Here is a 24708-nt window from a genome sequence, read left to right on the forward strand (position 1 = left end):
TCAGATAAATGCAGAAAAAAGGGAAGTAAACTAGCTCCAGCAGTGCTGTTAACTAGCATCTTCCACTCACTGTGTAGCCAACCCCTTTCTGTGCTATGCTCTAAGGACAGCTGTATTTCCCACAATAATTTGTTTGCATTTCAACTCTAATGTTGATTTGTACAATTCCCAACAAATTGCTTTTGCTTTTTTTTTTTATTATTATTATTATTATCTTATGCCTGTTATTGCGCTTTACCAGGTGCAATGTATGGAGATGAGATTCCATGTCTATTGTGTGAGGTGTTTTAATCAATAATCTTGTTCTGCTGATTAAGCAGGGGCTTCTGTTTTGGCAAGATAACATTAGTTTCCCCTGTCATGCTCCAAAAGCTATTGGGAATCTTCAGCAGATCATTAGATATGCTACAATAAAGCTTTGGTACATTCTCTTTTCTTTCTTAAATTACTTCTTCACTGTCCTATCATTCTCCGTCACCGCTGGCACTGCATTATTATTACAGCTCCCCTGAAACTTGCACTAGAGCTCTGTCTCCAGGCCACAGGATGCCATTTTCAATTGAAGCTTCTGCTTGAAAATATAAATTAAGAAAATTTCATTATCTCCTGCCAAGGGCCATTATTCACCACTGTTCTAAGGAAGATTAAAAATGCAAAGTCTATGGACTTGAACAAATACTCCAGCATTAAAATGAAAAGCACAGTGCATCATGACTGGACCAGAAAGTGAAATGCAACAATCTGAGAAGCACATTTTTGAGATTTCGACATGAGGTGGGCCAAAGAGAGGGAAGAGGTCATCTTCCTGGGCAGGTTCCATATGCCACATAAAGATAAATACAGTTACTCTCCAAGTGGTTCTTGCAGCTCTGCAAGATAGTTAAAAAATAATGTCCACATCACAATTTACCCATCAAATGCTTTTGTTTTTATATATAACTTTGGCAAAGACAGCAATATAGAAGAAAAATCACTGCTATTTTGAATAGAGAACAGGTTAGCATCTAACATCCACAGACTGTTCAGCTGAAGCTTCCTGTGGATGCAGTGTTTCTTTAGGCAAGCTAAAAAATGGCAAATACAGAAAAGTCATGCACTTTAAAATGCTAAAAAAATAAAAATAGTCTAAAACCCTATTTTAATAGATGAAATTAATTTTTAACAAAATTGTTAATATATGAGAACATCCACTTTGGTATGTTTTGAAATGTTTAAGTCAGATCTGAAGCAGATCTTTCTCAGCATATTGATTAAATACTTAAAAGCTAGCACGACTGCATGTTCCTGCGTATTGCCTGCAGCAACCTGCTCAGACACCACTCGCAGCACGTAAACTCTGAGTTACAGCATCACGTACTCCATATGGTCTTCTTGTTCCTTATTCACCCTGTGTGAGTTGTAGTCTGAGTAAAAAGAAATGGGAATGTGGGATGACTTCGTTTCGTGTATTGACTTTTAACAACAGCATATTTTAAATGGAAAAATTCCTGAACCTCTTTGCCCAGAATAAATGGCTGTCCTTACATATGTATTCCTAACGGTCTACAACTGCTGTGTGAGATGTGCTTCTGCTTGTGTTTGCATATTCACTAGACCTCCACTTCTGTTATTAAACTCGAAGTTACATATGTATGAAGATGTCACATATTACTTAAATGTTATGTTTTATTAATTTCAACTTAGAAACCTGTACAAAAACTACATATCAAATAGCCAGAGAACAGTGATTTTATGTTAGGAACCTTAGACATATACACTTGCACTTAGCTTGAAGTGAAAACAGGTTTAGCATGCTGTGGAGGTACCTTTCAAAATCTAAGAATAAATGAGGGATGCAGGAGCACGTACAAAGGCAGAATTTGGCCATAAGAATTATGCTTCAACATTGGAAATCTTCCCGTGACCATGAAAGCAGTAAGGTACCAGTTTGAAAAATTCACAAGAGACTTCCTATGCACTTGGAAACACGACCACTAAAGCAATAACCCTGGTGAGCTCAGATGAAATATAGCCGGGAGGAAAAAAAACACTAACAAAATTGTTTTTATTTTCTTTTTAAATAAAATATTGATGATTTGTTGAATCTTTGTAATTACTGAGTAAACATAATATTAAAAAGCTAAATAGTGTATAGTTATTACTATACAAGGTGCACTATAGTTCTGTTTTCATTTGCCCAATAAATATACAATAACATGAAATCTTGTTTTCTTTTTACAATGTAATCTTGTGGGAGTCTAAGGGTACGTGTTAAGGATGAAAACTCGAAGTAGACAATAAAATGCAGCAGAAAATACACAACTCCCACAGGCCTTTTCGTAGGGCTACCCAATCCGACTCACTATCAATGAACATGTATTGGAACTGCATGGCAAAGTAATTTAACCGAGTGTTTGTTTCTTGCTTTCAACCTCTTCTTTTAATTTAATCCATTTTAATGGATTTAGTTATGACCCATTTGCTTTTTAGTATTTATGTTCAGTAAGTCCAAAGCAGTCACTTGTTAAAAAAGACAGATCTTTTCTCTTATTCCCACTGTAGCTATTACATCAGTGATAGTTTTTCTTGTTCCAAATCATTCTTGTTCCAGTACTTTCCTTTTTGTATAAATGCTATTATTATGGAATTGTTATTAACCTGAAACTGCAGCATCAGATAAAACAGGAAAAAACAGTAAAAGGAAATGTAGATTCCAGTGGAATACGAAAGTGCCAACTCTTGATAATTTCTAAAGTGCTTTTATAATCCCATCATTCTATCCCTCCTACTTTCTACCACATATGTGAAAGGCCTACAGGAGCCATCAAGAGCCTCTAAGGAGCTGACTGTAAGACAGAGACAGGAAAAATCACACAAATAAATCCACAATTATTCGTGCAAAGTAAATGGAACAATCTGCCAGTGACACTGAATTCTGCCTGGAACACAGCCAAAACCAAAACCTCATAAGAGCAGAGACACCAACATTTTAGAGAAAATATTTGTGCCTAAGGAAGAAGAAGTGCAAGTAAAGTCATATTCATAATCCTGTCATATTATTCATGCATGTATGTTCTGCAAGCAAAATGCAGCAGGGATTAAACACAGTGTATGTCTTAGTACACAAACTAAGCTAAGCAGATCTGCACTGCTGAAAAGTAATCAGTTCAAAAGACCCAATTAAATGTCTCACAGTTTAAGCAAAATAAATAGCCTAAAGCAATGCTTATTTACTAATGAAAACTTTAGTAGTGCAGCATCATAATGTCTGAGTAATTTACACAGATTATTCACACTGAGTGAACATGTGCACAGCACCACGCCTTGTGGGGCAAGCAGGTCACAGATAGAGAAAGGTAGGGTTGGGAAGGAGCTTCATGGAGCAGCATTTACTTATGAGGCACAGTCCTAGAGCAGAGCCACAGCAAATCCAAGCACAAATCCTCAAGAACAGTGCCTAACACCCAGGTGAAATGCTGCAACAGACTCAGAATAGAAGAGACTCTCAGGCAGAGATCATAGGATAATAGTAAAAGCCCTTTAAAACCTGTTCTTGCAGCACAGTAGATCTTTGTTATCCATGGCTTGATATTCATCAGATTCATAACATAGTTAGAAGTTGAATCACTTAAGACAGCTTCTGAATCATTAGTAAATGAAGAGCAACTTGAACCATTACACTACTGAAAATGTGTAGCTTTATCCTTCGCATCAAATTGTACAGATCTTAAATACATTTCAAAATATCATCCACTGTAATTACTAAAATAAGGTAGTTAAAATGATAGTGGTGATTCATTACTGACATTCTTCTGAAATGTGGAAGTCTTGATACCCCCTGTGCCACTCACACTTGCACTTGACCTTCAGGACAGTTCAGTGCAAAGCAGGCCTCACTCACTGTAGATCTCATAAATTCAGCAAAGCTCTTCTGCTTGCAGAAACAGATGCCCACTGTAACTGCAGCTTAGCCTCCAGGTAATAAAAACTTGCTAATTACAGAACTGACCACTGAGGCAACATGAGGTCCTTTGGTTTCCCTTTGCAAAGAGCAGGATGAAGAGAGTTTCGGATGGGTGTGTGTGTGTAGGAGCGGGCCCTAACTGACCTTTAACACACGTTCCCCCCAAACAATAAAAAAATATTACAACCAGTATCAATTAGGAGTAATTATTTATAAAAATGCTCACCTATTGCAGTTTGAATACAGAAAAGCCATCACATTTTTAACAAGGGAAATGGGAAATCACTATGGGATGCCCTACTTAGATTAAATTAGCAAGAAACTTGTTATCAGACCATATAAAAGATACACCATAATAAGATGTGACCTTGCAGAACCTTGGAGCCAATCTGATTTTTTCTCCCTGTAACCCTTCCTAATTATGTGCAAAGTTACAGACCCTTTTGTGGCAGGTTATTTTTCTGTGAATAGTGTGAAGTTTGGGGCTTTTAAATATTTAATTAGTCTTCAGATATGAGAATTGTTGCACATGACAACTGCTTCGATTTTCAAACTGTGTTCATCCTAATTATGTTCAGATTTAGATTGGTCATCCCAAACCTCTCACTCTTGTAATTATTTACTCCTTAAAGATCATTCAGTAGAGAAATATTTTTCACTCTGATGGCTCTTTCTTTCCACAAATGGCTTTTCTGGTCCGTTAATTACCCACTCAGAGGATTAGAGTTTGTAATAACACAAGAGATCCTGCATGTAAGATGAGTTTTACAGAGCGAAAAAGAATAAATTGTTTTTTGTAAACTTACCTAGGGGAATATTCCCTTTTTGGGTTATAATTTTCATCAGCAAAGGCCATGTGCCACTGCTGCATCTCTACCAATTCCACAGGGCTGGGGAGTGATTTGTTTGTTTGGCTCAACAGAACGTGGGGCAAAATGTTGAGCAAGAGGCCAAAAGACAACTTGGTTATTTTACAAGATTTATGAAAATGCAATCTACTAGCAAGATGGTAGGATCCTTTTGCTCACCACTCTTTATGTAGATCTCATGGCTTTAATGTTATATATATTAAACTGATACCTATTAACAAAATTACAACTTTTCTTATTTCATCTGCTTTTTTTTTTTTTTTTTTTTTTTTTTTCCTTCCCAGAAATGCTGTCCCTTGGTAGGTCTTTAATCAACTCTGTATCAGTGGTGTCATTTTCTATTAAAATGTGTCTGAGAGTCCTCACTACAAGTATCTTTTTTTCTTCTGAGAGCAATGCCTGCCACAAAATCACTGTTATTCATTACCCACAGTGATAGCTGGATTCAATTATCATATGGAAAGCTCAGTAGGCTTCCAGGTATAGGACAGGACTTCTCTTGCAGAAGCATATCCTTCTGCTCCAGCCTGGGAACCACAAAGGGATTAAGTTACTCTTTTGAGGTGTGTGCTTTCTTCTGATTCTTGAAACTTCCTGTTTTAAACTCAATAACATTTAAGGGACTGCTTTTGTTTGCTCACTTTTACATTTCCAAAAATCCTGTAGATTGTGTTTTTGTTTTTTTTTCTACTAAGTCAAGCACATTCACCTCTGTAAGAAACCCATCAGAAAATTCAGTGGCTTGACACTGTCAATGTACAGATAATCTTTAATTGTGTCAAAAATATTCATAACCTAATCCTTTTATCAAACTGTCTACCAATGAAGGAGTCTCATGTGTCCGAACAATTAAAAGCCCCATGTTAGCTATACGTAGTACTGTATTACATTTGATGCAAATCCTTTTCTACTGAAATAAGCACTGGGCTGACAGCAGGAAGTGGCTGATAAGAAAGCAACAAGGCATTGCTGATGGCATTCGTGATAACTGAGCACTAACTCATAAGTGTTCTGTCTACAGCACATTACCCAAAGTGCTCCTGTTTTAAATGCGGCTCCAGGAGGTGTTCTTTTGCTATAACTCAGCCACAAAGACAGCAAAATTATCTAAGAAAGCTGGATATACAAAGCAAATGATGTTTTTCATACCCATCAGTGATTCTGGCACTAGAATCACACACTAAAGTCAGCATTAGTGCCACTAAATCCTAGATGAGAAAACACCTACAGCTTTGTAAGTGTAATAGCTGAGCTGAGTTCAATGCTCTTAAGAAATTCAGTTAACATGGAAAGGTTATAGGTTCCAAACTGGTTATTGTTACACTTAAATAACTCAGCCTAAATTCACGTAACAAATGGTCATAGAAAATTGAGCACAAAATCTGAGCAACGTTGAACAATTTTTGAGTGCTGGAAAAATACATGTATTAAACTCATTTTAAAATCGTTCCTTCCTCACATATATATAGATATGTTTTATATCACAAGGAGCATGATACCTGAGAAGCAACAAACAGTAGGGTTAAAGATCACAGCTGCATAGATTACTACTAAGAACAGATGATAGACATTCTTGCACACACAACAACAAAATATGTATCTTACGATATAAAACATTATACAGCTCTGTGCCATTAAGTAAGAGTAAGACCTTTTCCTGTAAGAGGTTAGAACTATATGACTTTGGTCACAGCAGCTTGCTCTATGAAATTATTCTGCTATCTAACTTCTTTCCTAAGCACTACAGAACCTGGGGTGAGCAGGGAGTGCTGTGTACATGCTAGAAGAAAATCAAAATCCTAAGGCTCCTGTAGCTACTGTATTTTAGTGAATTACTGAAAAAACACAGTCCTCAGTATTAAACTTGTAGTGAAGATTCTGTACTGACAGTATGCTATGAAAGAGGTTTGACATGGAAGAACTCTGCCTCTTTTGAGCCTTTCCTGCCCACAGATGTGCCCATTGCAGGCTAAAAATACATCAAACACTGACTATTCAATCTATCTAACACTCTTAAGACTGCATTAAATTCATTGCAGTAACTTGTTTTATAGGCTCAGTTCATCATGACCTATAAAATGCTAGGCTGAAGTGCTTTAAATATCTGCTAACACCATGTGCAAGTCTGGGAGTACAAGCCACTGTGCTGTGAAGCGGCAAAGACGGCGCTCTTCTGAGAAAGTAGCACGCACTCTTATGTCACTGATATAAACAGGGTAAGCATGATAAATAATGTATGAAAAAGGCAGCCCATCTTTATACACACAGCAGTAATTCTAGCTGAATACTTTGTTTGATTTTATTTTACCGGTATGACAATAGTTCTTAAGATTGCTTCTTAAAAAAAAAACATAAAAATTTTCTATCACAATCAATTAAATATATATATATATATGTAAACTCATTTCAGGCTTAGTTATTACATAAAAGAAAAAGCTGAAGACCTTTTCCATTTGTGGCCATAGAATTTTTGCTAATTATTGTTCCGCAATACATAGAAAATAAAATGGAAAGAGGCAAATTATCTGTGTCTTTCGGTAATCATGGCCTATTTATTAAGCAATTAGATTGCAATTTCTTTATTAGAGAGATAAAAAAAAAGAAATGCTTTGAAATACTGTTATTGCTTGTATCTTTGATCCTTAAACTTTTCCATTTCAGCAAGCTCATTAATGTCAAAATGTCATGAATATGACCACCCCTTTTTAGGCTGTATAGCCTGGGTACATGCATAATCTATGGGATTCAATAAAGATTTTTTTTTTTTTCTTGTTAAATTCAACTAAAAAGCTTAATTGAGCCACAAAGGTCAGAAGGTTCTTTTTATTATAAGTAGGAGATTATTCTGAGGCAGAAAGAAGTTTCCAGAATACGAGATCTGCTCATTTTTATACTACTCTGTGGACATGTTTTAATTTTTAAACCATTGCTACTGTTCTCTTCTGAATAAAAAGCTTCCCTGTAATAATTTTAAAATTCTATTTCCTTTGTGCTACTAATGAACTTTTCACTTTCTTTCGGAGAGCTGGCTTTATGATACTAGCAAGTAGTCATAATTTACTTACGTATATTTAATTCATAATAATCTATCCTAATTTCTGATCTACACTCTGCTCTGCCCATCTTCATGTACCTTTTCCATGTCAGTTCTGTTTACTAAGTGATATCCAACGAATTTCCTATAGTGCAATGAACCTTAACAGGCAGCTTTTAATTGCCTCGCATAGGAAACCACATCACTATTAATTCCACAGTAACAGTATAAAATAAAACTATTGCTTCTCAGACTCTAGAGCAATTAGACCTCTCGGCTATTTGGCTAACTCTGCTTCATGATACCCAGTGCAGTTAATTATATTTTTTGATGTTAATAGTCTCTGTCAGTTTCAAGCATAACTCCTCTTTGATGAATATTTAAATTATATTTGAATAAAAAAATAATCTTGGTTACATTTCATATTCAGCAGTCATCACAGCTTAATAAAGGTCTCCTCGGCAAGGGTTGAGATAAATGGTTATATGAACACATGTAGAAAGTCCTAAATCAACTTATCAGATAACGTGCCTGGTTTGGCTCAGTGTTACAGAGGATATATTGGGGTGGGAGGAATTAATAGGCTTCAATTATTACAGTATTATTCCATATGAACTGTATTTGACACAGTAATAATATATAAGTAAATTAGAATTTCTTAATACTGAAGTTATGAATGCAACTAGAACTGGAACTTCTCAGGGCTAGACTAGAAATTCAGAAACTGCATAAAAAGTCACATAACTTTGTCCAAGATAACATAAAATTCAACTACAACTTTGTGCAAGAGAAAGCAATATTCAACTATAAGGTGCTGAAGGACAAGCAATGCTATGTCAAATTCTCACAAACAATCATAAATTTTCAAGGGAAGTAATTAAACAGCAAAAGCATATAATATATGATTAACTGTAAGCTAAACAATATGTACGGCTAGTACAGCTCATTTCAGAAATGTGAAAAACAAACAAACAAACAAGAAAACCAGAGTCTGAAGAATCTGTTCTATACGGTACTCAGATACACAATATAAAATGCTTAGAAATGTATGTATATACATTTATTTATTTTAACACATAAACAGCAAGGAAAGTGATACATATGTATGTATCATCTTGCCAGATAAGATGTAAACTGTCTTAAGAAGAACTTGTTTTTTGTTGTGGAATACTTTTATTTATTTATTTATTTTTGCCTGTAATAATGGAAATAGAAGCAACTTAAATATATATGGAAATACTAAATAAAATATGAAGCTACACCCAGGCAAAATAATTAATCCAATCTTTTTTAAACTAAATCTAAATTTTAAATGTCATTACTTGGTATCAATGATTCTTTTATTGTTTCTTTGTAGCTCATCCAATCCTGTGATTACAGTAATGTGTGTGCCTGCACATGCGTAACATAATTTCCTCTGCAGAAAATAATAAGAGAACACACCACAAAAAGACTAGCAAGTACCACTGACAGCTATTTCACCTTACCTTACTGCTCAGAACCTCAGAATCTGAGGGTTTGTATTTAATCAACTATGTAATGCCACAGTGGAACAACTCCATTAATAAAAAAATAAAAAATAAAAAAAAAATCAAACATTGTTTTTAATGAGTAAACGAGACCTACTGCTTTCATATTAAGTATTAATGACTGTGAAAATGAACAATGCTAGATAAGGTTATTCTCAGTCATGGTTGTTCCAGTTTTTTTTCCTGCAGTAAAGCCAAGGACTACAGTATGCGTCATGAATATTCTAGGCTTTGTGATTATGCCTACTTCATGAAAATACGCTACGTGTATTACTGCTTTTTCTCAGCGTGAGTCATAACTAAGTTTTCAGACTAACACTCAGAAAACAAAACAAAACAAAAATCAATCAGGCCTGGTACTGTGAAATGTGCATTTAAAAAATAAAGCACATTTAAAGTTTCTACTGCAGAAAAACCCTGATGGGGTTAACAGCTGCACTAAGGACCTATGCCTGTTTCAGATGAGCAGAAACCTTCATTTTTCAAGGATACTTAAAACAGATATCAAATTTTGATAACCTTGTATGGTAAATATTTAGGGAGGCTGCTGTCAGCAAGCTGAAGCTGATACTACTTGCATGCCAAAGCAAAAGGAGAACCTCACAGATGAGATGCACACAAATACCACAGCTGCTCTGCAGCACATGAACTCTGAGAATTTCACTCCACACATCACCCTAAGCTATCTTGTGGTCAATACTGGTGTTTCTCTGACACGGAAACAATAGGAATACAAACTCTTAATGACCAGAAATAGCACAAGTCAAGGTATACCCCTTGCTCTGAGACACTTTCCACAACATAATATCTATAGCAAAGGGAAGCAATCTTTGTCCACAAAAAGAAAAGCATGAGAAAAAGCATGAATGGCAGCAGGGGTCAGCAGAGCCTTGTCTGAGTCTGGCAGACCCCCAAGAAAACCTGCACCACCATTACCACAACCACAGGCTTATTTCAAGGGCTCACATGCAGTTTTGAAGGGCAGAGGATCAAATCCTGCCCAGGAAAACTGTCTTAAGTCACATTAAGAAATGGAAGAGGGTGGCATAATGCTGTTTAAATGCTTCTTTGTGGAAGTGCTGCCAAAGCTCTAATTCTGTCCTGCAGTGATCCCATAGCTTGTTCTGTTTTCTACCAGAGAAGATGTGCTGTCTGAGGTTTGTTGTCCTGGCTACTTCACTTCGATGAGGGAAATTAATCAATTACAGCACAGGTACTACTATCCCTCCCAGATGGCAGCCTAGTGGCAAATCTTCTGTATTCACTTGTGTTAGGGAAGAAAACAAACTTATTTTCACTTGAAAGAAAATTAAGACAGCATGAATGTTACTATTGCAGAGCTGACAAAGAGGAAAAAGATAGAACACTCCAAAGGCGTATTTTCTTCAATGGAGAACTTATTTTGTTTTCTTCCAAAAATGCCTCACTCTCATTTATTTAAAGGATTTTTAAAGTTATTTATTTGTTGGACATGTGAACGGATGGAAAAGAAGAAACATCCCTGTTCTCCCACTCCTCACATTGGAGGGATTAAGAAGAAAATAATGCCTCAGGAAACAGAATGGGTCTGACCCTTCTTTAACCCTTCTCTAGATTACCCCCAGAGAAGAGTGGAGCAGAAGTTGCTCCACTTCCATTTTGAAGACTTCACTTGAGTGCAGCTGTCCTGCTGACTGATGATGGGTCTAACAGATTACGAGCACTACCATGTGAGAAAAGTTCACAATAGGAACGCAAGCATGAACTCCTTATTGCTGTCTTTGATGGACATAGTAATGAATAGAACATGCGTTGCATAGGCATGGACAGGATGAGTACATTAGACAACATCCTGACTGCTAGAAACAAGTTATGCTTTTTAAAACCCATTTACCTTCTGCAGTAAAGTTTCAAAATGATATTTCAAAGAATTAAACTTCCATAAGTTTACTTATTATACCTAATTTATATTTTTCTCTTTATGATTATATATTAACATTAAGTTTGCTTTTTGGTGCACAGTTAAGAAGGAAAATGATAATAATTGAATATGGAAGAATAATACATATAAATTTTACATGAAAATTTCAAGACCATTTCACAGTGCATGACTGATGTAACTTTCTGTTTTATTATTTTAAGCTAGTAGAACAGAAATCCAAACAGTGTGCAGTACCTATGAAATCCTCAGTGCCTGTTCTAACAGCAAACCATGCCCAGCTGCAGCTGGAGGCCACAGAGCGGGGCTTTGAAGTGGAGGTTAGAGACAGAACATCCTCAACACCGAGGCAGTTTGAAAATAACTCCAGCTATCCACCTGCAATCTACTAACAATGGAAGTGGTTGTAAGTAAATTTTATGCTGTTAATTTTCAAATCTCTGCTGCAGCTATAAAGAACAGTATTATTCAGCCTTATCAACTTCAAAGTCTTATGACAATTTCTAGCTGCAGCCGCAGGAACACACCTTACAAGCAAGCAACTGCAGCTATTTCCTTAGGCTGCTTTGCATCTTCACTTTCCTGTTCCTGTAATTCCTTTTTAAAGAAGGAAAGGAAGCAGGAAAAATTTGTCCCTGGTAAAGGAGAGCAGAGTACCAAGGAATCTGACTGCCTAAATATACTAGAAATAAGCTTATTTCTACACTAAGCCTTAAATCCTGGTAGGATCTCCAACTTAACTACTTACAAATGCTGGGGTTAATTATCAGAGAAGTATGGGAGGGGAGAAGGATTTTCTAAAGATCTAGTCCCTTTCTTCAAAGGTTCAATTTTACCTATGCCACTCTGAAGTTTAGATTCTAAATACATGAGGAAGACTTTATTCTAGAATAATTGGGATGCAATTTCAATCAGGAACTAAAAATTTAATAACCACTTTATAAAGGTAATGCACAGCAGTGAAGTCATTAGTGTTCTAGCTGGGCTTCCTAGGAAAACATTAAGCTAAAAATCTTCTAAGAACTGAAGAAAAGAAAGAAAGGAGGGAGAATACCTGAAGTTTTTAAGATAGAGAGGTGATGATGCAACACAAAGTTTGCTAGAATCTCTAAATCTCTCAAAAGGAAGCAGCATGTGTGATTGGCCACGTTAAACTGGAAAGCTCATGTTATCTTTCGATCTTTAGATTTCACAGTATTGATCTCATTAATCTGGTGTTTTCACATTGCAACTAGAGTAAATGTAGTTGCTCTACAAAACCTGTGGAGTAATGTTGCAAATGAATGATGAGTACTTAATAATAGCCACAACCACGTTTAAGTACAGCTCTAAAATGGACTTGAGCAGTCAAAAGTAGTGGAAAAGACACAGCCGTCTGAAGTGATAAAAACATCTCATTAATCCTTAAAAGTAAGCACAGTAAGATGCTAAGGAGCAACATAGAAATCATTGCAGCTTATTTCTAAAGGTATGGAAGAAAAGTTTTCCTTTCGTTCATTTGTTCTAATGGATGTACTATTTTTTTTATTTTTTTATATTTTTTTTTTTAGTCAATGAAAAAAAGAAAACAAATGAGTCTGACAGTCCTTCAGGTGAGGTATTTTCTAAGCTTTTGCTTCCATCAAAAGCCAGCTGATGTGATACTCTTAGATATCAGATCAAGGACATGAACAGAGTGCCAAACAATAGCTTGCCTTAGAAAACAAAATAAAAATAAATAAATAATTAAATTACAATTGCCAATAAATAGATGAGATACAGAAATTTTAGTATTTCCGTAAGAAAATTTCAGTGTTCTTCTATGCTTATAATATAGCATTAATTGACCAATTTTCTAAACAGATTAAATAAGGCAAAGGAAAAAAGCCTTCCTACTTAATAGCAGGATCTAAGCAAGAATATGACATAAAACTTCCAAATTACTGTAAATGCCACACAAAAATAGAAAGTAGCACATCAAATGATCTTTGTCATTCATTCGGACAATGAAACTGAATGAAAATGATAAATTCTTCCTGAGCACAGACAGAATCAACGTCATACATATGATCGCATATTTATTTTGGCCTGTTGAAAAAGGGGTAAGACTAGAAGAGTGAGGAAGTTCAAAAATATTCTCTGCTACCATCAACTTATTATAGTTGATGAACTGAAAGGGGAGGATTGAAATTTCAGCTTTCCAGTAACAGTTTCATGTCACTTTAAGTAAGATTGTGCCTCTGTATTTGTTTCTGACTACCTTAATCTGTGTATTTGCAGTGAACATAAGGAGGACTTTGATCAAAACACAACATGCATTTTACACAACAAGGAAGTCTACAGAGAGGCACTACATTTACAAAAGCAATTGAAGGTGGTTTCAAAGGGAGTTGACAGATTAGAAGATGATGACACTGCTGCTGCAGTCTCAACGGAAATCTGGCTTGATCTAATTAACAGCAATGAACTAGAACCACAAAATGATAATTCAAACATGATTTAAAGAAGTTATATCACCTTTTTATTACCTAAACAATGGAGCCTTTCCCTAACTGATAATAGAACAAGTTACAGGTTGAATACAGAACAGGAATAAAAGGCTTGATATCCTTAATTTTCCTCTACCGTATGAAACTAAAATTTGATATTAAGCCTAAATATTTGACTACAGAAGTAGAGAATGCCCATGTGTTCACACGAAAGTAATAGAAAATAGCCATAGTTGTACTCATAAAAATGGAATGAATAGGGAAGTGAAAAAGGAGGATTATTTTTTAATATGTGTTACAGACTTCTACACTCAAACAAAACTCAGCATCATACAAGATGACTGGCATGTTTGATTTCATAAATCTGTACATGCACTGGAGAGTTTCCAGCTTATCCCCATTGTGCTCTCCCTACCCCTCCCCTCCCCTGCCCCCTCTTTTTTTTATTCCCCACACAAATTAAAATACACTGGGAGAAAAACCTCCCATTAATCTCAAATATTTTTGTTCACTGTTTACCCTCAACTTATTAGGAATTTTAAAAAATATATTATTTTATTTCTTTTTAGGCTTAGAGAAAAATAGAAGGCCAAACAAATTTTATGTAGTCTTAGACATCCCTTAGTTTAATGAGTTAAAATGTGATGACTTGTGCTGACACTTCCACAAATGTCAGTATAAGTGTACTTAAGCTCATATGCAGTCTACAGTGCAAGAATTTCTTTGCATCTTGGCTCTGAAGCAAATTTTTTACTGGCTCATCCTCCATTTTCTATGACAGTCACTGTTGCTAACATCTAATGAAACTAATGTAGCATGTGCTTGTATGCATATATACATGTGTATAATGACATATAATCACACTGGCATTTTCTAGTTTATGAATTTTGCACATGGGAAGCACATTATTAGCTGCTTTCAGAAGAAAAATGTATGCTCGTCAGAGAATCATAGAATCATCAAGATTAGAAAAGACCTCTAGGATCATCCAGCCCAATAATCCACCTATTACCAACATTTCACACTAAATCATGTCCCTCAATACAAAATCTAAGCATTTACTGAACACCTCTAAGTACAATGACTCTACCACCTGTAGACGCTACAGCCATTTGGGAACCACCAAAGTGTTCTTTGACAACTTAAAATACAAGAATACAAGGAATCTCCTAAGAAGTGAATTGTTTCATTTTCTGTGAACTTATTCTTGCTTTTTTCTTTGGCACACAATTTAAAAAAACTCTCTAATTGTAACTAGTAGCTGTTAATTCCTTCTAATATTTCTAATCCTTCTAATATTTCTAATATCTCAATATCAAACTTACAAGTGCAAAACAATATTTTACAGTATCACTTCAGTCATTTTTCTTTGATCCTCAAAATGACATACCTTTGTGTCATAATTTTGTAGGCATCTGGAAGGAAGCATTCAGTGTTCTCCATTTGGAAAGGGTCAGCATCACAAATCTTGTCATCTGTCCGTCCATAGTTAGCACTTTCTATCATAATAACATCACTTCCTGGACACCGGAGGTCAATAGAGTAGCCTTCACAGGAGAGCTCTCTCCTAACCAAACCAAACGGTAGTGCTGCTCGGCTGAAACCTGAAGAAGAAGAAAAAAAAAAAAAAGATGAGGTTGAGCTTAAAGGATATAAAGGATATGTATTTATTTTCTGTCACATAGGCAGTAACTCTCAACAGCAAGCTAAAGGTAAAGGAAGTGCACCTTTAAACAGTTTGATCTGCTACCAAATTAAGTGAAGCATCTTTCATGAACCCTGTCACATTCTCATATCACTTCTGCTGTGTCCTTAATCTGGGAAGAGAGGAAATTCCTCTTCATTACTTCTAATCCTTAATTCTCCTTTTGAAAATATCTTTTCTGTGTGAGCAAATTCCAGTAAATAGGTAATCTCTGTCTAATGAATCCATATTAATAGGATCAATATTAATATTAATGGAAAACACAAATGCAATATTAAAAAAAAAACAAAACTGTATAATTCCTTCTACATAGGTATTTTTATATTATTAAATAGAATCGTTCTGTCTCGTACAAAATGAGGGCACTACCAAGAATTAGAGAACAAGCTGAGTAACACAATCAGTGATAAATACCTGTATCTTTAAAGTGATAAATCTCTGGTAATTTTTCAGCAGAATCACACACATTTCCTTTTTTTTTTTTTTTAAAGTCACCCTCAGAGAGAAGCACAATGCCATTAATATTTCGGTGCAGGCAGTTGGAAACAAGTTGTGACAGCAAAGAGAAACAGCTAGTAAGTATGTAAAGTTGGAACTCCACAGCATTTTGAAAGCAAATAAAATAAGCTTATAAATAAATAAATAAATAATTTAAAAAAAAACAAAAACAAAAAAACAGTCTGATGTGTTAGAAGAGGCAAGGAAGCTAGGATCTAAAAAGATCAAGAATAACTTGAGATAACCCCTTGATAGCAAATTTTCACATGAACCAGAGGCTGACATTTTTTCTGGTGAATTAATGATCTGTGGATTCAAACTCCTCCTACATGAAGATGATGATCTGCTATGACTTTGAGGAATTGCTGCTTGTAATAGCAATGCTGGTGTCACGACATGGCTCTCTAGCAGCCATCTTCCATCCAAGTGTCTTCCCCTCTGTAACACCACTGACTTTTGCACTACCAGTGCAGAGGATGAGCACCATACCACACAGCTGAGTGCCTCTCTTTTAAATTTTATGGAACCACACACTATGCAAAAAGGGGAACTGTCACCCTGCCAGTGCTTCAGTATTCGAGAAGAGACCATGTTGCTGTAGAAAGCACAATTCCATTTAAAATGCATTCTGGTTGAAGGTTTGGCTGAACATGTCATATGTAATAACAAACACTATTATTAGAGGCTTGCTGAAGTATCATGAGCTGAAAGCTCTAGAGTTGAAATGCGAATCCATTGCATTAACACCCTACGTATTCCTCCCATGCAGCAAATTAATACAATGAAGACAGAAATTGTGCACAGCTCACAGAGTGTATGAAACGGGTATGTAGAGGGGGCCCAAATAAAGCCCTCACCACAAAAACATGCAGCAGTTTTTTGATTAATTACCATCATGACAGCCACAGCGGGACCAAAAATAATGCTGCTGGTGACTGCCATTCCTACATCCTAATATTCCTGTCAAATTTAACACCATGCCCATAAAACTCAAGCCCTCCAGCTCACAGCAATGTTGCCGGCACATCTTGCATACAGCAGGGCTGCCTCCAGCGGGGGCTCAGGCAGCATCCTCCTATGGGAGACCTCTGCGTGCCACTGCACAGCCCTGCCTTCAGGTTTCTATCAATAAGGAAAGTGAAGCCACTGGTTCTGCTGCCCAAAGGTGAATTTTACCAAACAGAAGAAAAGCTGCAGGCTGATACCACTGAGGTCCGACATATGGACAGTTATGGTGCCAGGCTGACACAACCACACCAAGCTGGTTGCAATGAGCATCAAACCCTTCCTGCAGACCCAACAGCATAGCCAATACTTCAGATAAAATGAATTTGAAGACAAGACTGCCGTGCTTCTGCAGAGATTAGCTGCCTGCAAATCCTACTTCATCATCTGAAGGAATTGGGCACTGCTGTAAGCACCACAACTGTATTTCATCCAGTTTTTGGGGTTTTTTTTTGTTATTTTCCCCCCACCCCCCTGCAGCCATCTAGGAGAAATTCTGTATTAGGATAAACGTTCAAAATGCCACACCAAGGTTAGGTCACCACCAGCAACAGAGGACACACCAGAGATTATGTACGTGCAATACTGCAAAAGCAGCAAGCAATAGAACCAAACAGTGTGGCATGTGTTAGGTGGGGACACTACTCTAAGCAATTGCTATGGCATAGAATTTTAACTAAATAAAATAAATAAATTTTAAGTCCGCTAACAAAACTACTGTGATGCCTATTCTGAAGCTTTATTTGTAATCTTTTCCTATCAACAAAGGAAAAAAAAATAAGCATATCAACAAGCAAAGTGTAATTCAATCCATCTTGCAACCCTGACAATCGAAGAAAGAACTAGTGGGAGGCCCTGTGAGCGAAAAATCAATATTGCAGCTTTGTGCCGTGCAAATGTGAATACTGCCAAATAGCAGTGCTTAGGGTAAAATGAACTGTTTTGCTCCATTTTCTCCTCTCTGAACAAATGATTTTGAAACGACAGCTTTTTTTGGAGCTATAAAATGTCAAGCAATAACTCCCTGTGCTTTAGGCAAGTGATTGGAATAAATACCTCTTGGCAACAGGTGCAATGACTTAGGACTGAAATTCATTTACATTCAGGAGATAATTCCCGATAAACAGATGCACTGCCACAGGATGGAAGTCTGAAAGACTGGCATCTTAACACTGCTGCCCAGTTCTGCATTATTCCAGGGCTTTTCAGACATAAGTATGTTGCTCTGTCAATAATTACTGTTGTCACCAATAAATTTGTATTTCCAGCACAACTCCTCACAAGTACTTGCAACATTGTATTTTCTAACCAACCTGCCCGCATTCAGCCAGCTCTGCTTGCTTCACTATACCTTGCAAAAATGTATTTAGTTTGGCTGTCCTGTACAGCTGAAATCACCATTCCATCCTTCTGCTAACTGCCTCAAGGCAAACTGAGTTACGACACCAAAGGAGCAGCGTCTCTGTAAAGAGCTTCCTGATCACCGCAAACCCTTTTGAGGCCAGGGCTGGCACTTCGTATACATCCTGAACAGTGACCCACATAAGATCTATTACTTATCCATTACCAAATACCACATATGCAGCAACTTATCCATTACCAAATACCACATATGCTGCACATTTGCTGTCTTGATTCATTTGTACACATGTATGGGTTTTGTCTTTTTTTTTTTTTTTTTTCCCAATGAAGGAAGAATGATACCTAATGACAAAAAAAGCATTGTTTCTGTCACATTGATTGCTTGATTTACAAAAAACTTCCTGGCAAACAAGTTTCCTGCACATTTTATCTGCTCACCAAATTAGTTGAGTGCAGGCTCTTTACTGGGGGGGGGGGGGGGGGGGGAAAAACACGAAAAAAAACAAAATTACCTTCTACAAAATCAACATTTTATAAAATAATAATAATAAAAAAAAAAAGGTAGAGGGGATGTTCAGTGATAATAAGCATTCTTTAATCTTTTAATTGATCAATAAATATACAAAAACACTGAGAAGAATAATAGCAAAATGTTCACAAATGAAAATCTTTCCTCTTATACTTTAATCTATGAATTGAAAACAAGCATCTCCTACAGAAGAAATAGAACTTGGAACCGTGTTTCTGAAATGTATCAAATCCACATTTGGCTAAAAACGCTTTATGTAAGTTCCCAACGCCTTATTTTCCACTGGTTCCTTACTAAAAATGATTTGTCTATAGAAAGATAACCTAAATTTGTCAAAGTCCAAAGGAAAGTTAATAATTCACAGCTTCCTGCCCACTAGCACTCCATCTTTTTGAGCTGTCAATAATAAGAGTGTGTGCTAAGTTCGGTAGATAAAAGTATAAGGAAGCCACTACATTTGAATGTTCACCCCATACAGAGGAAAAATAGTGGAATGTAAACAGGCTAACATCAGTACTTCTCAACATCAGAAGCAAGGAACCTTTGATTAAAACTTAAAGCACTGTGAGAGTAAACATGGAAATACAAAATTATTTCAAAGAATGACGATACTTGAAGAGTTGAGATTCCAAAACAAATCTTTGCAGAAATATGTGTATGCCTCAATGAGCAAGGAAATACTGTTTTTTGTGTTATTTGGCTCTAACAGAAAGGTCTTTTAAAAAGAGCACATCTTTTCAAACAGAATGTTTACAGTTGTCTCTTTCACAATCTCTTTTATTTCACCAAATCACGAAACATGATGATTCAAGCTCGAAACACAAGATGAAGCAATGCAACTTGGGCAGAATTTCAATAATATATGTTGAACAAATGCAAAGCCTGACTAAACCTGTGCTCAGCATCCTCTTGGTTGCTTGGCAAGGTGCAGGCGCGTGCACAGAGGTTGCACAAGGGCAGCCCAACACGCTTCACCATCTGAAAATCATGTAAATTCTGAACATGGGCTCTACAGAGCATTTATAATTCTTCAGAAAAGCCTCGGCTTCCTGCAGTTTCTAAAGAATCCCACAAACTATGTATGTCAAGGGAGACTTTTCTCTCCATCTCTCAGCACTGTATACATTTCATACAGACAAGCATGTGATTTTGTTAAACAGCTTTTAAATTATCCAATACTGGTCAACAGATCACTACCAACAACTAAAATGATAGATGCAATTTAAATGACAACTGTGCTTTCTAATTCTATCTTTGAAGGGGAAAAAAGTCCTTCTGGCAAGCATGTCTATTAAAAGATTACATTGGCACAGTGAGAGCTTCTGATACTGCACAGAGGTCTGGAGTTCACAGCACTGCACTCTTCTTTCACTGAAAGCCACCAGATAGCACACGAACAGCCAGAGCTGCCGCACAGCAGACAAAACCCCACTGTTCCAGTCTGGATAAAATTAGGCAGGAAGCGATCATTTCAAAACTATTCTCCTGTAGCTGTATTCTTTGCTGTTTTAAGTACAGACTCATTATTTTCATTTAAGATGATGCAAGCAGGGGACAGCTAGAGAAAAAAGGATTAGTTATTGAAGGAAATCTATTTTCTAGGAAGAGACATCTTTCTTTTTTTCCTTTTTAACCCATTCAGAAAAATGGGATTAACTGAAAACAATGTACATGAAAGTTCATTCTTGATTGGAACATTAACAAAGAGGTCTTAAACCCTAATGAACACACTTGATCATTTAAATGCACACATAAATTACACTGAAGCAAGGCAACCATTTCATTGAATAAATTAGCTGTGAGAGGTGATTTTTAGCACTGTTTTCCAGAACTCAGTTTCTCAGACACACTCTGGCATACTTGACTAAGATCTGGAAACCTATCTCTTGCAAAACAAAAATAGGGTTTGTTAGCAATAAGAGCTTTTAGAAATATTAAGTAACTAATGATGGCTTTTTAATGATCAATTTTTACAACTTATTAGACTGTTTCAGTCTTAAGAAAAAAAAAAAGCATTTAACTTTAAAAATCTCTGTCAAATTTCAGCGTGAGCAGCAGAATTACAATAGTAAGTAATTTTCTGTAATTATGTACTTAATATTCAGTGTTCACAAACACAAAGCACAGCACAGCTGATTAATGAAATTCAGAAGCCTAAGTTACACCCTCTGACTAACCAGGACGAGTCTTGCCTTCCAGGCTCACTGAAACTTATTACAATTTTCCTCGTGCATTTTCCAGTCTCCGTGCAATTCTCAAAAATATCCCTGTGAGGCTCTCTTCAGCCAAAAAAAAGAGCTAAGGCTTACCTGCCTTCTGCACCTTGTTGAATGATTCGGCAAAATCACAAGATAGCAGCAGCATCATAGCTTTTTAATGTGTTGATCCTTCCTGTACAGGGTTGGCAAAGATCTCATTTAAATTTTCCCAAACAGCTCTCACCCCTCATTCAACTCTCCAAGTTGGCTCTTACTTATTTTTTTTCCTTCCCTTTTTGGTGGTGGTGGTTCTTTTGTGGTTTGAGGGAGGTTGTTCTGTTGTTGTTTTTTTTTCGTTTATTTTTTAATAGAAGGAGAGAAAAGAGTGCTACATTGACACAATTGCAGACTGAAGTCCTTCAATCACCCGGAACAAGAACAGCCTAGACAGCAGCCAGGCAAGCTTCCCCATTTTAGTCCATCACATCTCAACTCTATTTTGAAGGAATCACCACTGTGGGAAAAGAGATAGTTTGGTCTTCATGCCCATTTAATCCTTCACCTCCCTGCTGAGGCTGCCACAAGAGTGCTAATTAATGCTAAACTGTGAAAATGGGCTTCTGCACTTTGAATCCCGCCACACTGAAACTGGATAGAAACCACTAATTCCTTTTAATGAAAGTCACCAAACCAGAGCCTGGTTCCTGGCAGCGTGTTAGCAATGCCTACATATGGCAGAAGGAAACCACGTGATCTAAACATTAAAGTCTAAATATCTAGTGTAAAAATATGCATGTTGTTCGGTTCTCACTTAGAACCAAATTTTATTCTCAACTGCACACACCTTTCCATCCCTTTCAGGGGGAGCTCCATGTGTGAGAGCAAAACTTTGCCCTCTTGATCTAAAATTATCCCATATTGAAATGGTATTCATCTGTCAGTGATATTTCTTTTCTTTTGCCAGCCAGATGTCTGTTCTCAGGCTGCAAGAAATCTCCTTCCTTTTTTCCTTCACATCACACATACTTGATACTTTGCCAGCTCACAGAAAGCACTGCCCTTTTTCTTTCTCACCACTAAATACACTGCATCTTCAAAATTTCCCCAGGCAAATAAGTCCCATGGTCTCTTTAAATCCCCCTCCTGGAGGTTATCTCCAGTTTACCAACTGTGAACTCACTGAGCACACCACCTGTCAGGAAGGAGAAGCTTCTGAATTAGAAACAAGCTCTGAAACAGGGAGGTAAGACACACAAAGGGTGATGTGTCAGAAATGTCGTGTCAACAGGATTTCCCGTTGAATTACTTCCTCCTCTGCACAGGACGTTGGTAACTGAATAAAAATAAATATTCTTTTATTTTCTATAAAAATGTATTTGGACAATGATTTGTATTTCCCTTTATCTCAATCATTTTTAATTGGAAACCATCTGTTGAGGGAGGGTGGGCGAAGAGAAAGAAAGGGCTATGATTTCCATCAGTAGTACTCAGAGTGAACAGCTCACAAAAATGACATACTTTTGGTGTTTCTCGTTTCCATCTTGAGGAAACCTAAAGCCTCATCACCTCAGAGGTTGACAGAAACCATGCAGAGATTAACCAACTCTTTGGGAATAAGCGCAATGAGTGAAAGCTGAATCACTCCAGATAACATGGTGGTGTCAGTGATAACCCTTGGTGAGATTCCTAAATAGGTTATATCCTAACCTGACAAAAAAATCAAAACTTTTTCTCTCACTAAAATGCAGAGAACTGGATCAACTCTTACATTTTGTCTAATTTTAAAGACAATGTTATTTAACAAGCAACAGTTTAAAAAATATTAGATATAAATATAGTCCCAAACAATTATCAGATATTAAATTAAAAAAAAATACAGCACAAATGCTGAGGTGTGATAACATCTGCGACTGTAGCTGTAAAATTATAAAGGGGGTATTTTCTTGTTTACAAACAGAATTATGTATACATTAAAAGGGGAACCAAGCAACAACATAAGAGTTCATATACTCTCTCATTTCAATAAAACAGTAGGGGTGGAGTCAATTGTCACAGTGAAATTTACAGTGGGAAAATCATGTGGTTAATTTTAATGACAACAAGCCACTTCATATGTAAAGAGCATTTATGAGTATACAAATAACAGAGCAATACCCCTCCTTATTCAGTATAGCTTCCAAACTGTTATGAAGGACTCGGGAGTAGAGAGATGACCATGGAAACAAAGGCTCAAGATCCCACTGATGAAACTGAGAACCCAAAATACAGAGTCACACTTTCTGAAAGCAAGTAGAAGAACAATGCAATAAATCTACTTGAAGGTTAATGTGCCGTCACTTCAAATATTCCTCCAAACAGATATGAGACAAGAGTAGCAAGCAATCTCAGAAAATGCCTGTCAGAGTGAAAGGCTTTCTTCCTGACCTTACCTTCTTTGAAATATTTGTGGATTTCTAAAAGACTACAATAGAGAGGAGGGGGATATACCATGTGTAGTTTTTACAATATACCTGAAGTTCCAGCAAATTCCAGGAATAATGTAGTAATCCTGCATAGATACTTGACAGGATCCTCTGAACAATAAATTGCATGAGAAAAGGGAAACTATTTGTTTACAAATGAAATGGTGATTTAAGAAGTCTTAAGGCACTTACACGTTTCTTCCATGCTCCCCGCACAGCAGGGAGTAATAATGGCATCAGAGGTACCATTTCCTGGATAAATAAAGGAGATATACACCTCTGCAACTCTGCCCAAACGCTGTTAACGACCTACAAAGGGATTGCATATCCATAGGCCTCTTGCAAACACATACAAAGGATGAGTGAGATACACTGACAGAAAGGCTAAATTCCACCTGGACTCAAATTCAGAACTTCTGAATTTAGGTTCTGCATTCATTGCCAGAATTCATTTCCCCTTCTGCTGCAATTGTTACAACATGAGAATAAGGAATGTTCCCAGATCTTAAAGCGAGCTATCTAATAAGTGCTCAAATGAAACATATGAAAAATCAGGATCCCTGAAACCTCTGTGTGCTAAGACAGAAAGTAAACAATTTCCCTAATTATGTGATAGAGTTCCATAATTGATGCTATTTACATCAGAAAGTCACAAAAGGGATGAATACACACTGTAACACACTAGAGAAAGGAAAACTTTGCATTTGCTAATTACTGCTATTTAGAAGTACACATCTAATAGCTGAAAGACCATGTTTCCAGTGTTGTTCATTGATCTTAATAAGACCAATAATAAAAGAAAGGACCAGAAAAATTGCATCAAACCAGGGGGAAGAGAATATAGTAGAATGTTCAAGCTCAACAACAGCAAGCAAAGCAGAACTACTACTCTATTAATACAGATGTGTGGAAGGTAAATTTCCTGAATAATTACCTCATTCTACATGGTCTTTCTCTATACCAGGTCACCGCTCTATTTTAGAAACATCTTTCTCTAAGCTTCTACAGCAAGTATTTCTGGAGGAGGCAGCTGTGAAGTATAAAAGATGTAATTGCTTCACTTTTCTCCACACCAAAACAACACTTTCCTCTGGAAAGTACCACATTCTCAAGATACATAATTTAGGTGTACAAACAGGCGGGTAGCAATGGCAAGTCGGAGGGGATGGTGGGCAAGCTAATGGCTGG

The 24708-nt window shown here is 36.6% G+C and overlaps 1 protein-coding gene across 26 annotated transcripts in view; it reads right to left on the reverse strand.

Annotated features, from left to right (window-relative positions):
• The window catches only part of ADGRL2 (adhesion G protein-coupled receptor L2), a 376420-nt gene that overhangs the window by 57107 nt on the left and 294605 nt on the right, over window positions 1–24708 (reverse strand). For all 26 annotated transcript variants that reach the window (XM_032446410.1, XM_032446403.1, XM_032446401.1 and 23 more), the window contains one exon: window positions 15152–15365. In XM_032446410.1, the coding sequence (XP_032302301.1) occupies window positions 15152–15365 (214 nt within the window). The remainder of the gene's footprint in view (window positions 1–15151; window positions 15366–24708) is intronic.

This window comes from Coturnix japonica, chromosome 8 (assembly GCF_001577835.2).
Source record: "Coturnix japonica isolate 7356 chromosome 8, Coturnix japonica 2.1, whole genome shotgun sequence".
Classification (NCBI taxonomy): Eukaryota; Metazoa; Chordata; class Aves; order Galliformes; family Phasianidae; genus Coturnix; species Coturnix japonica.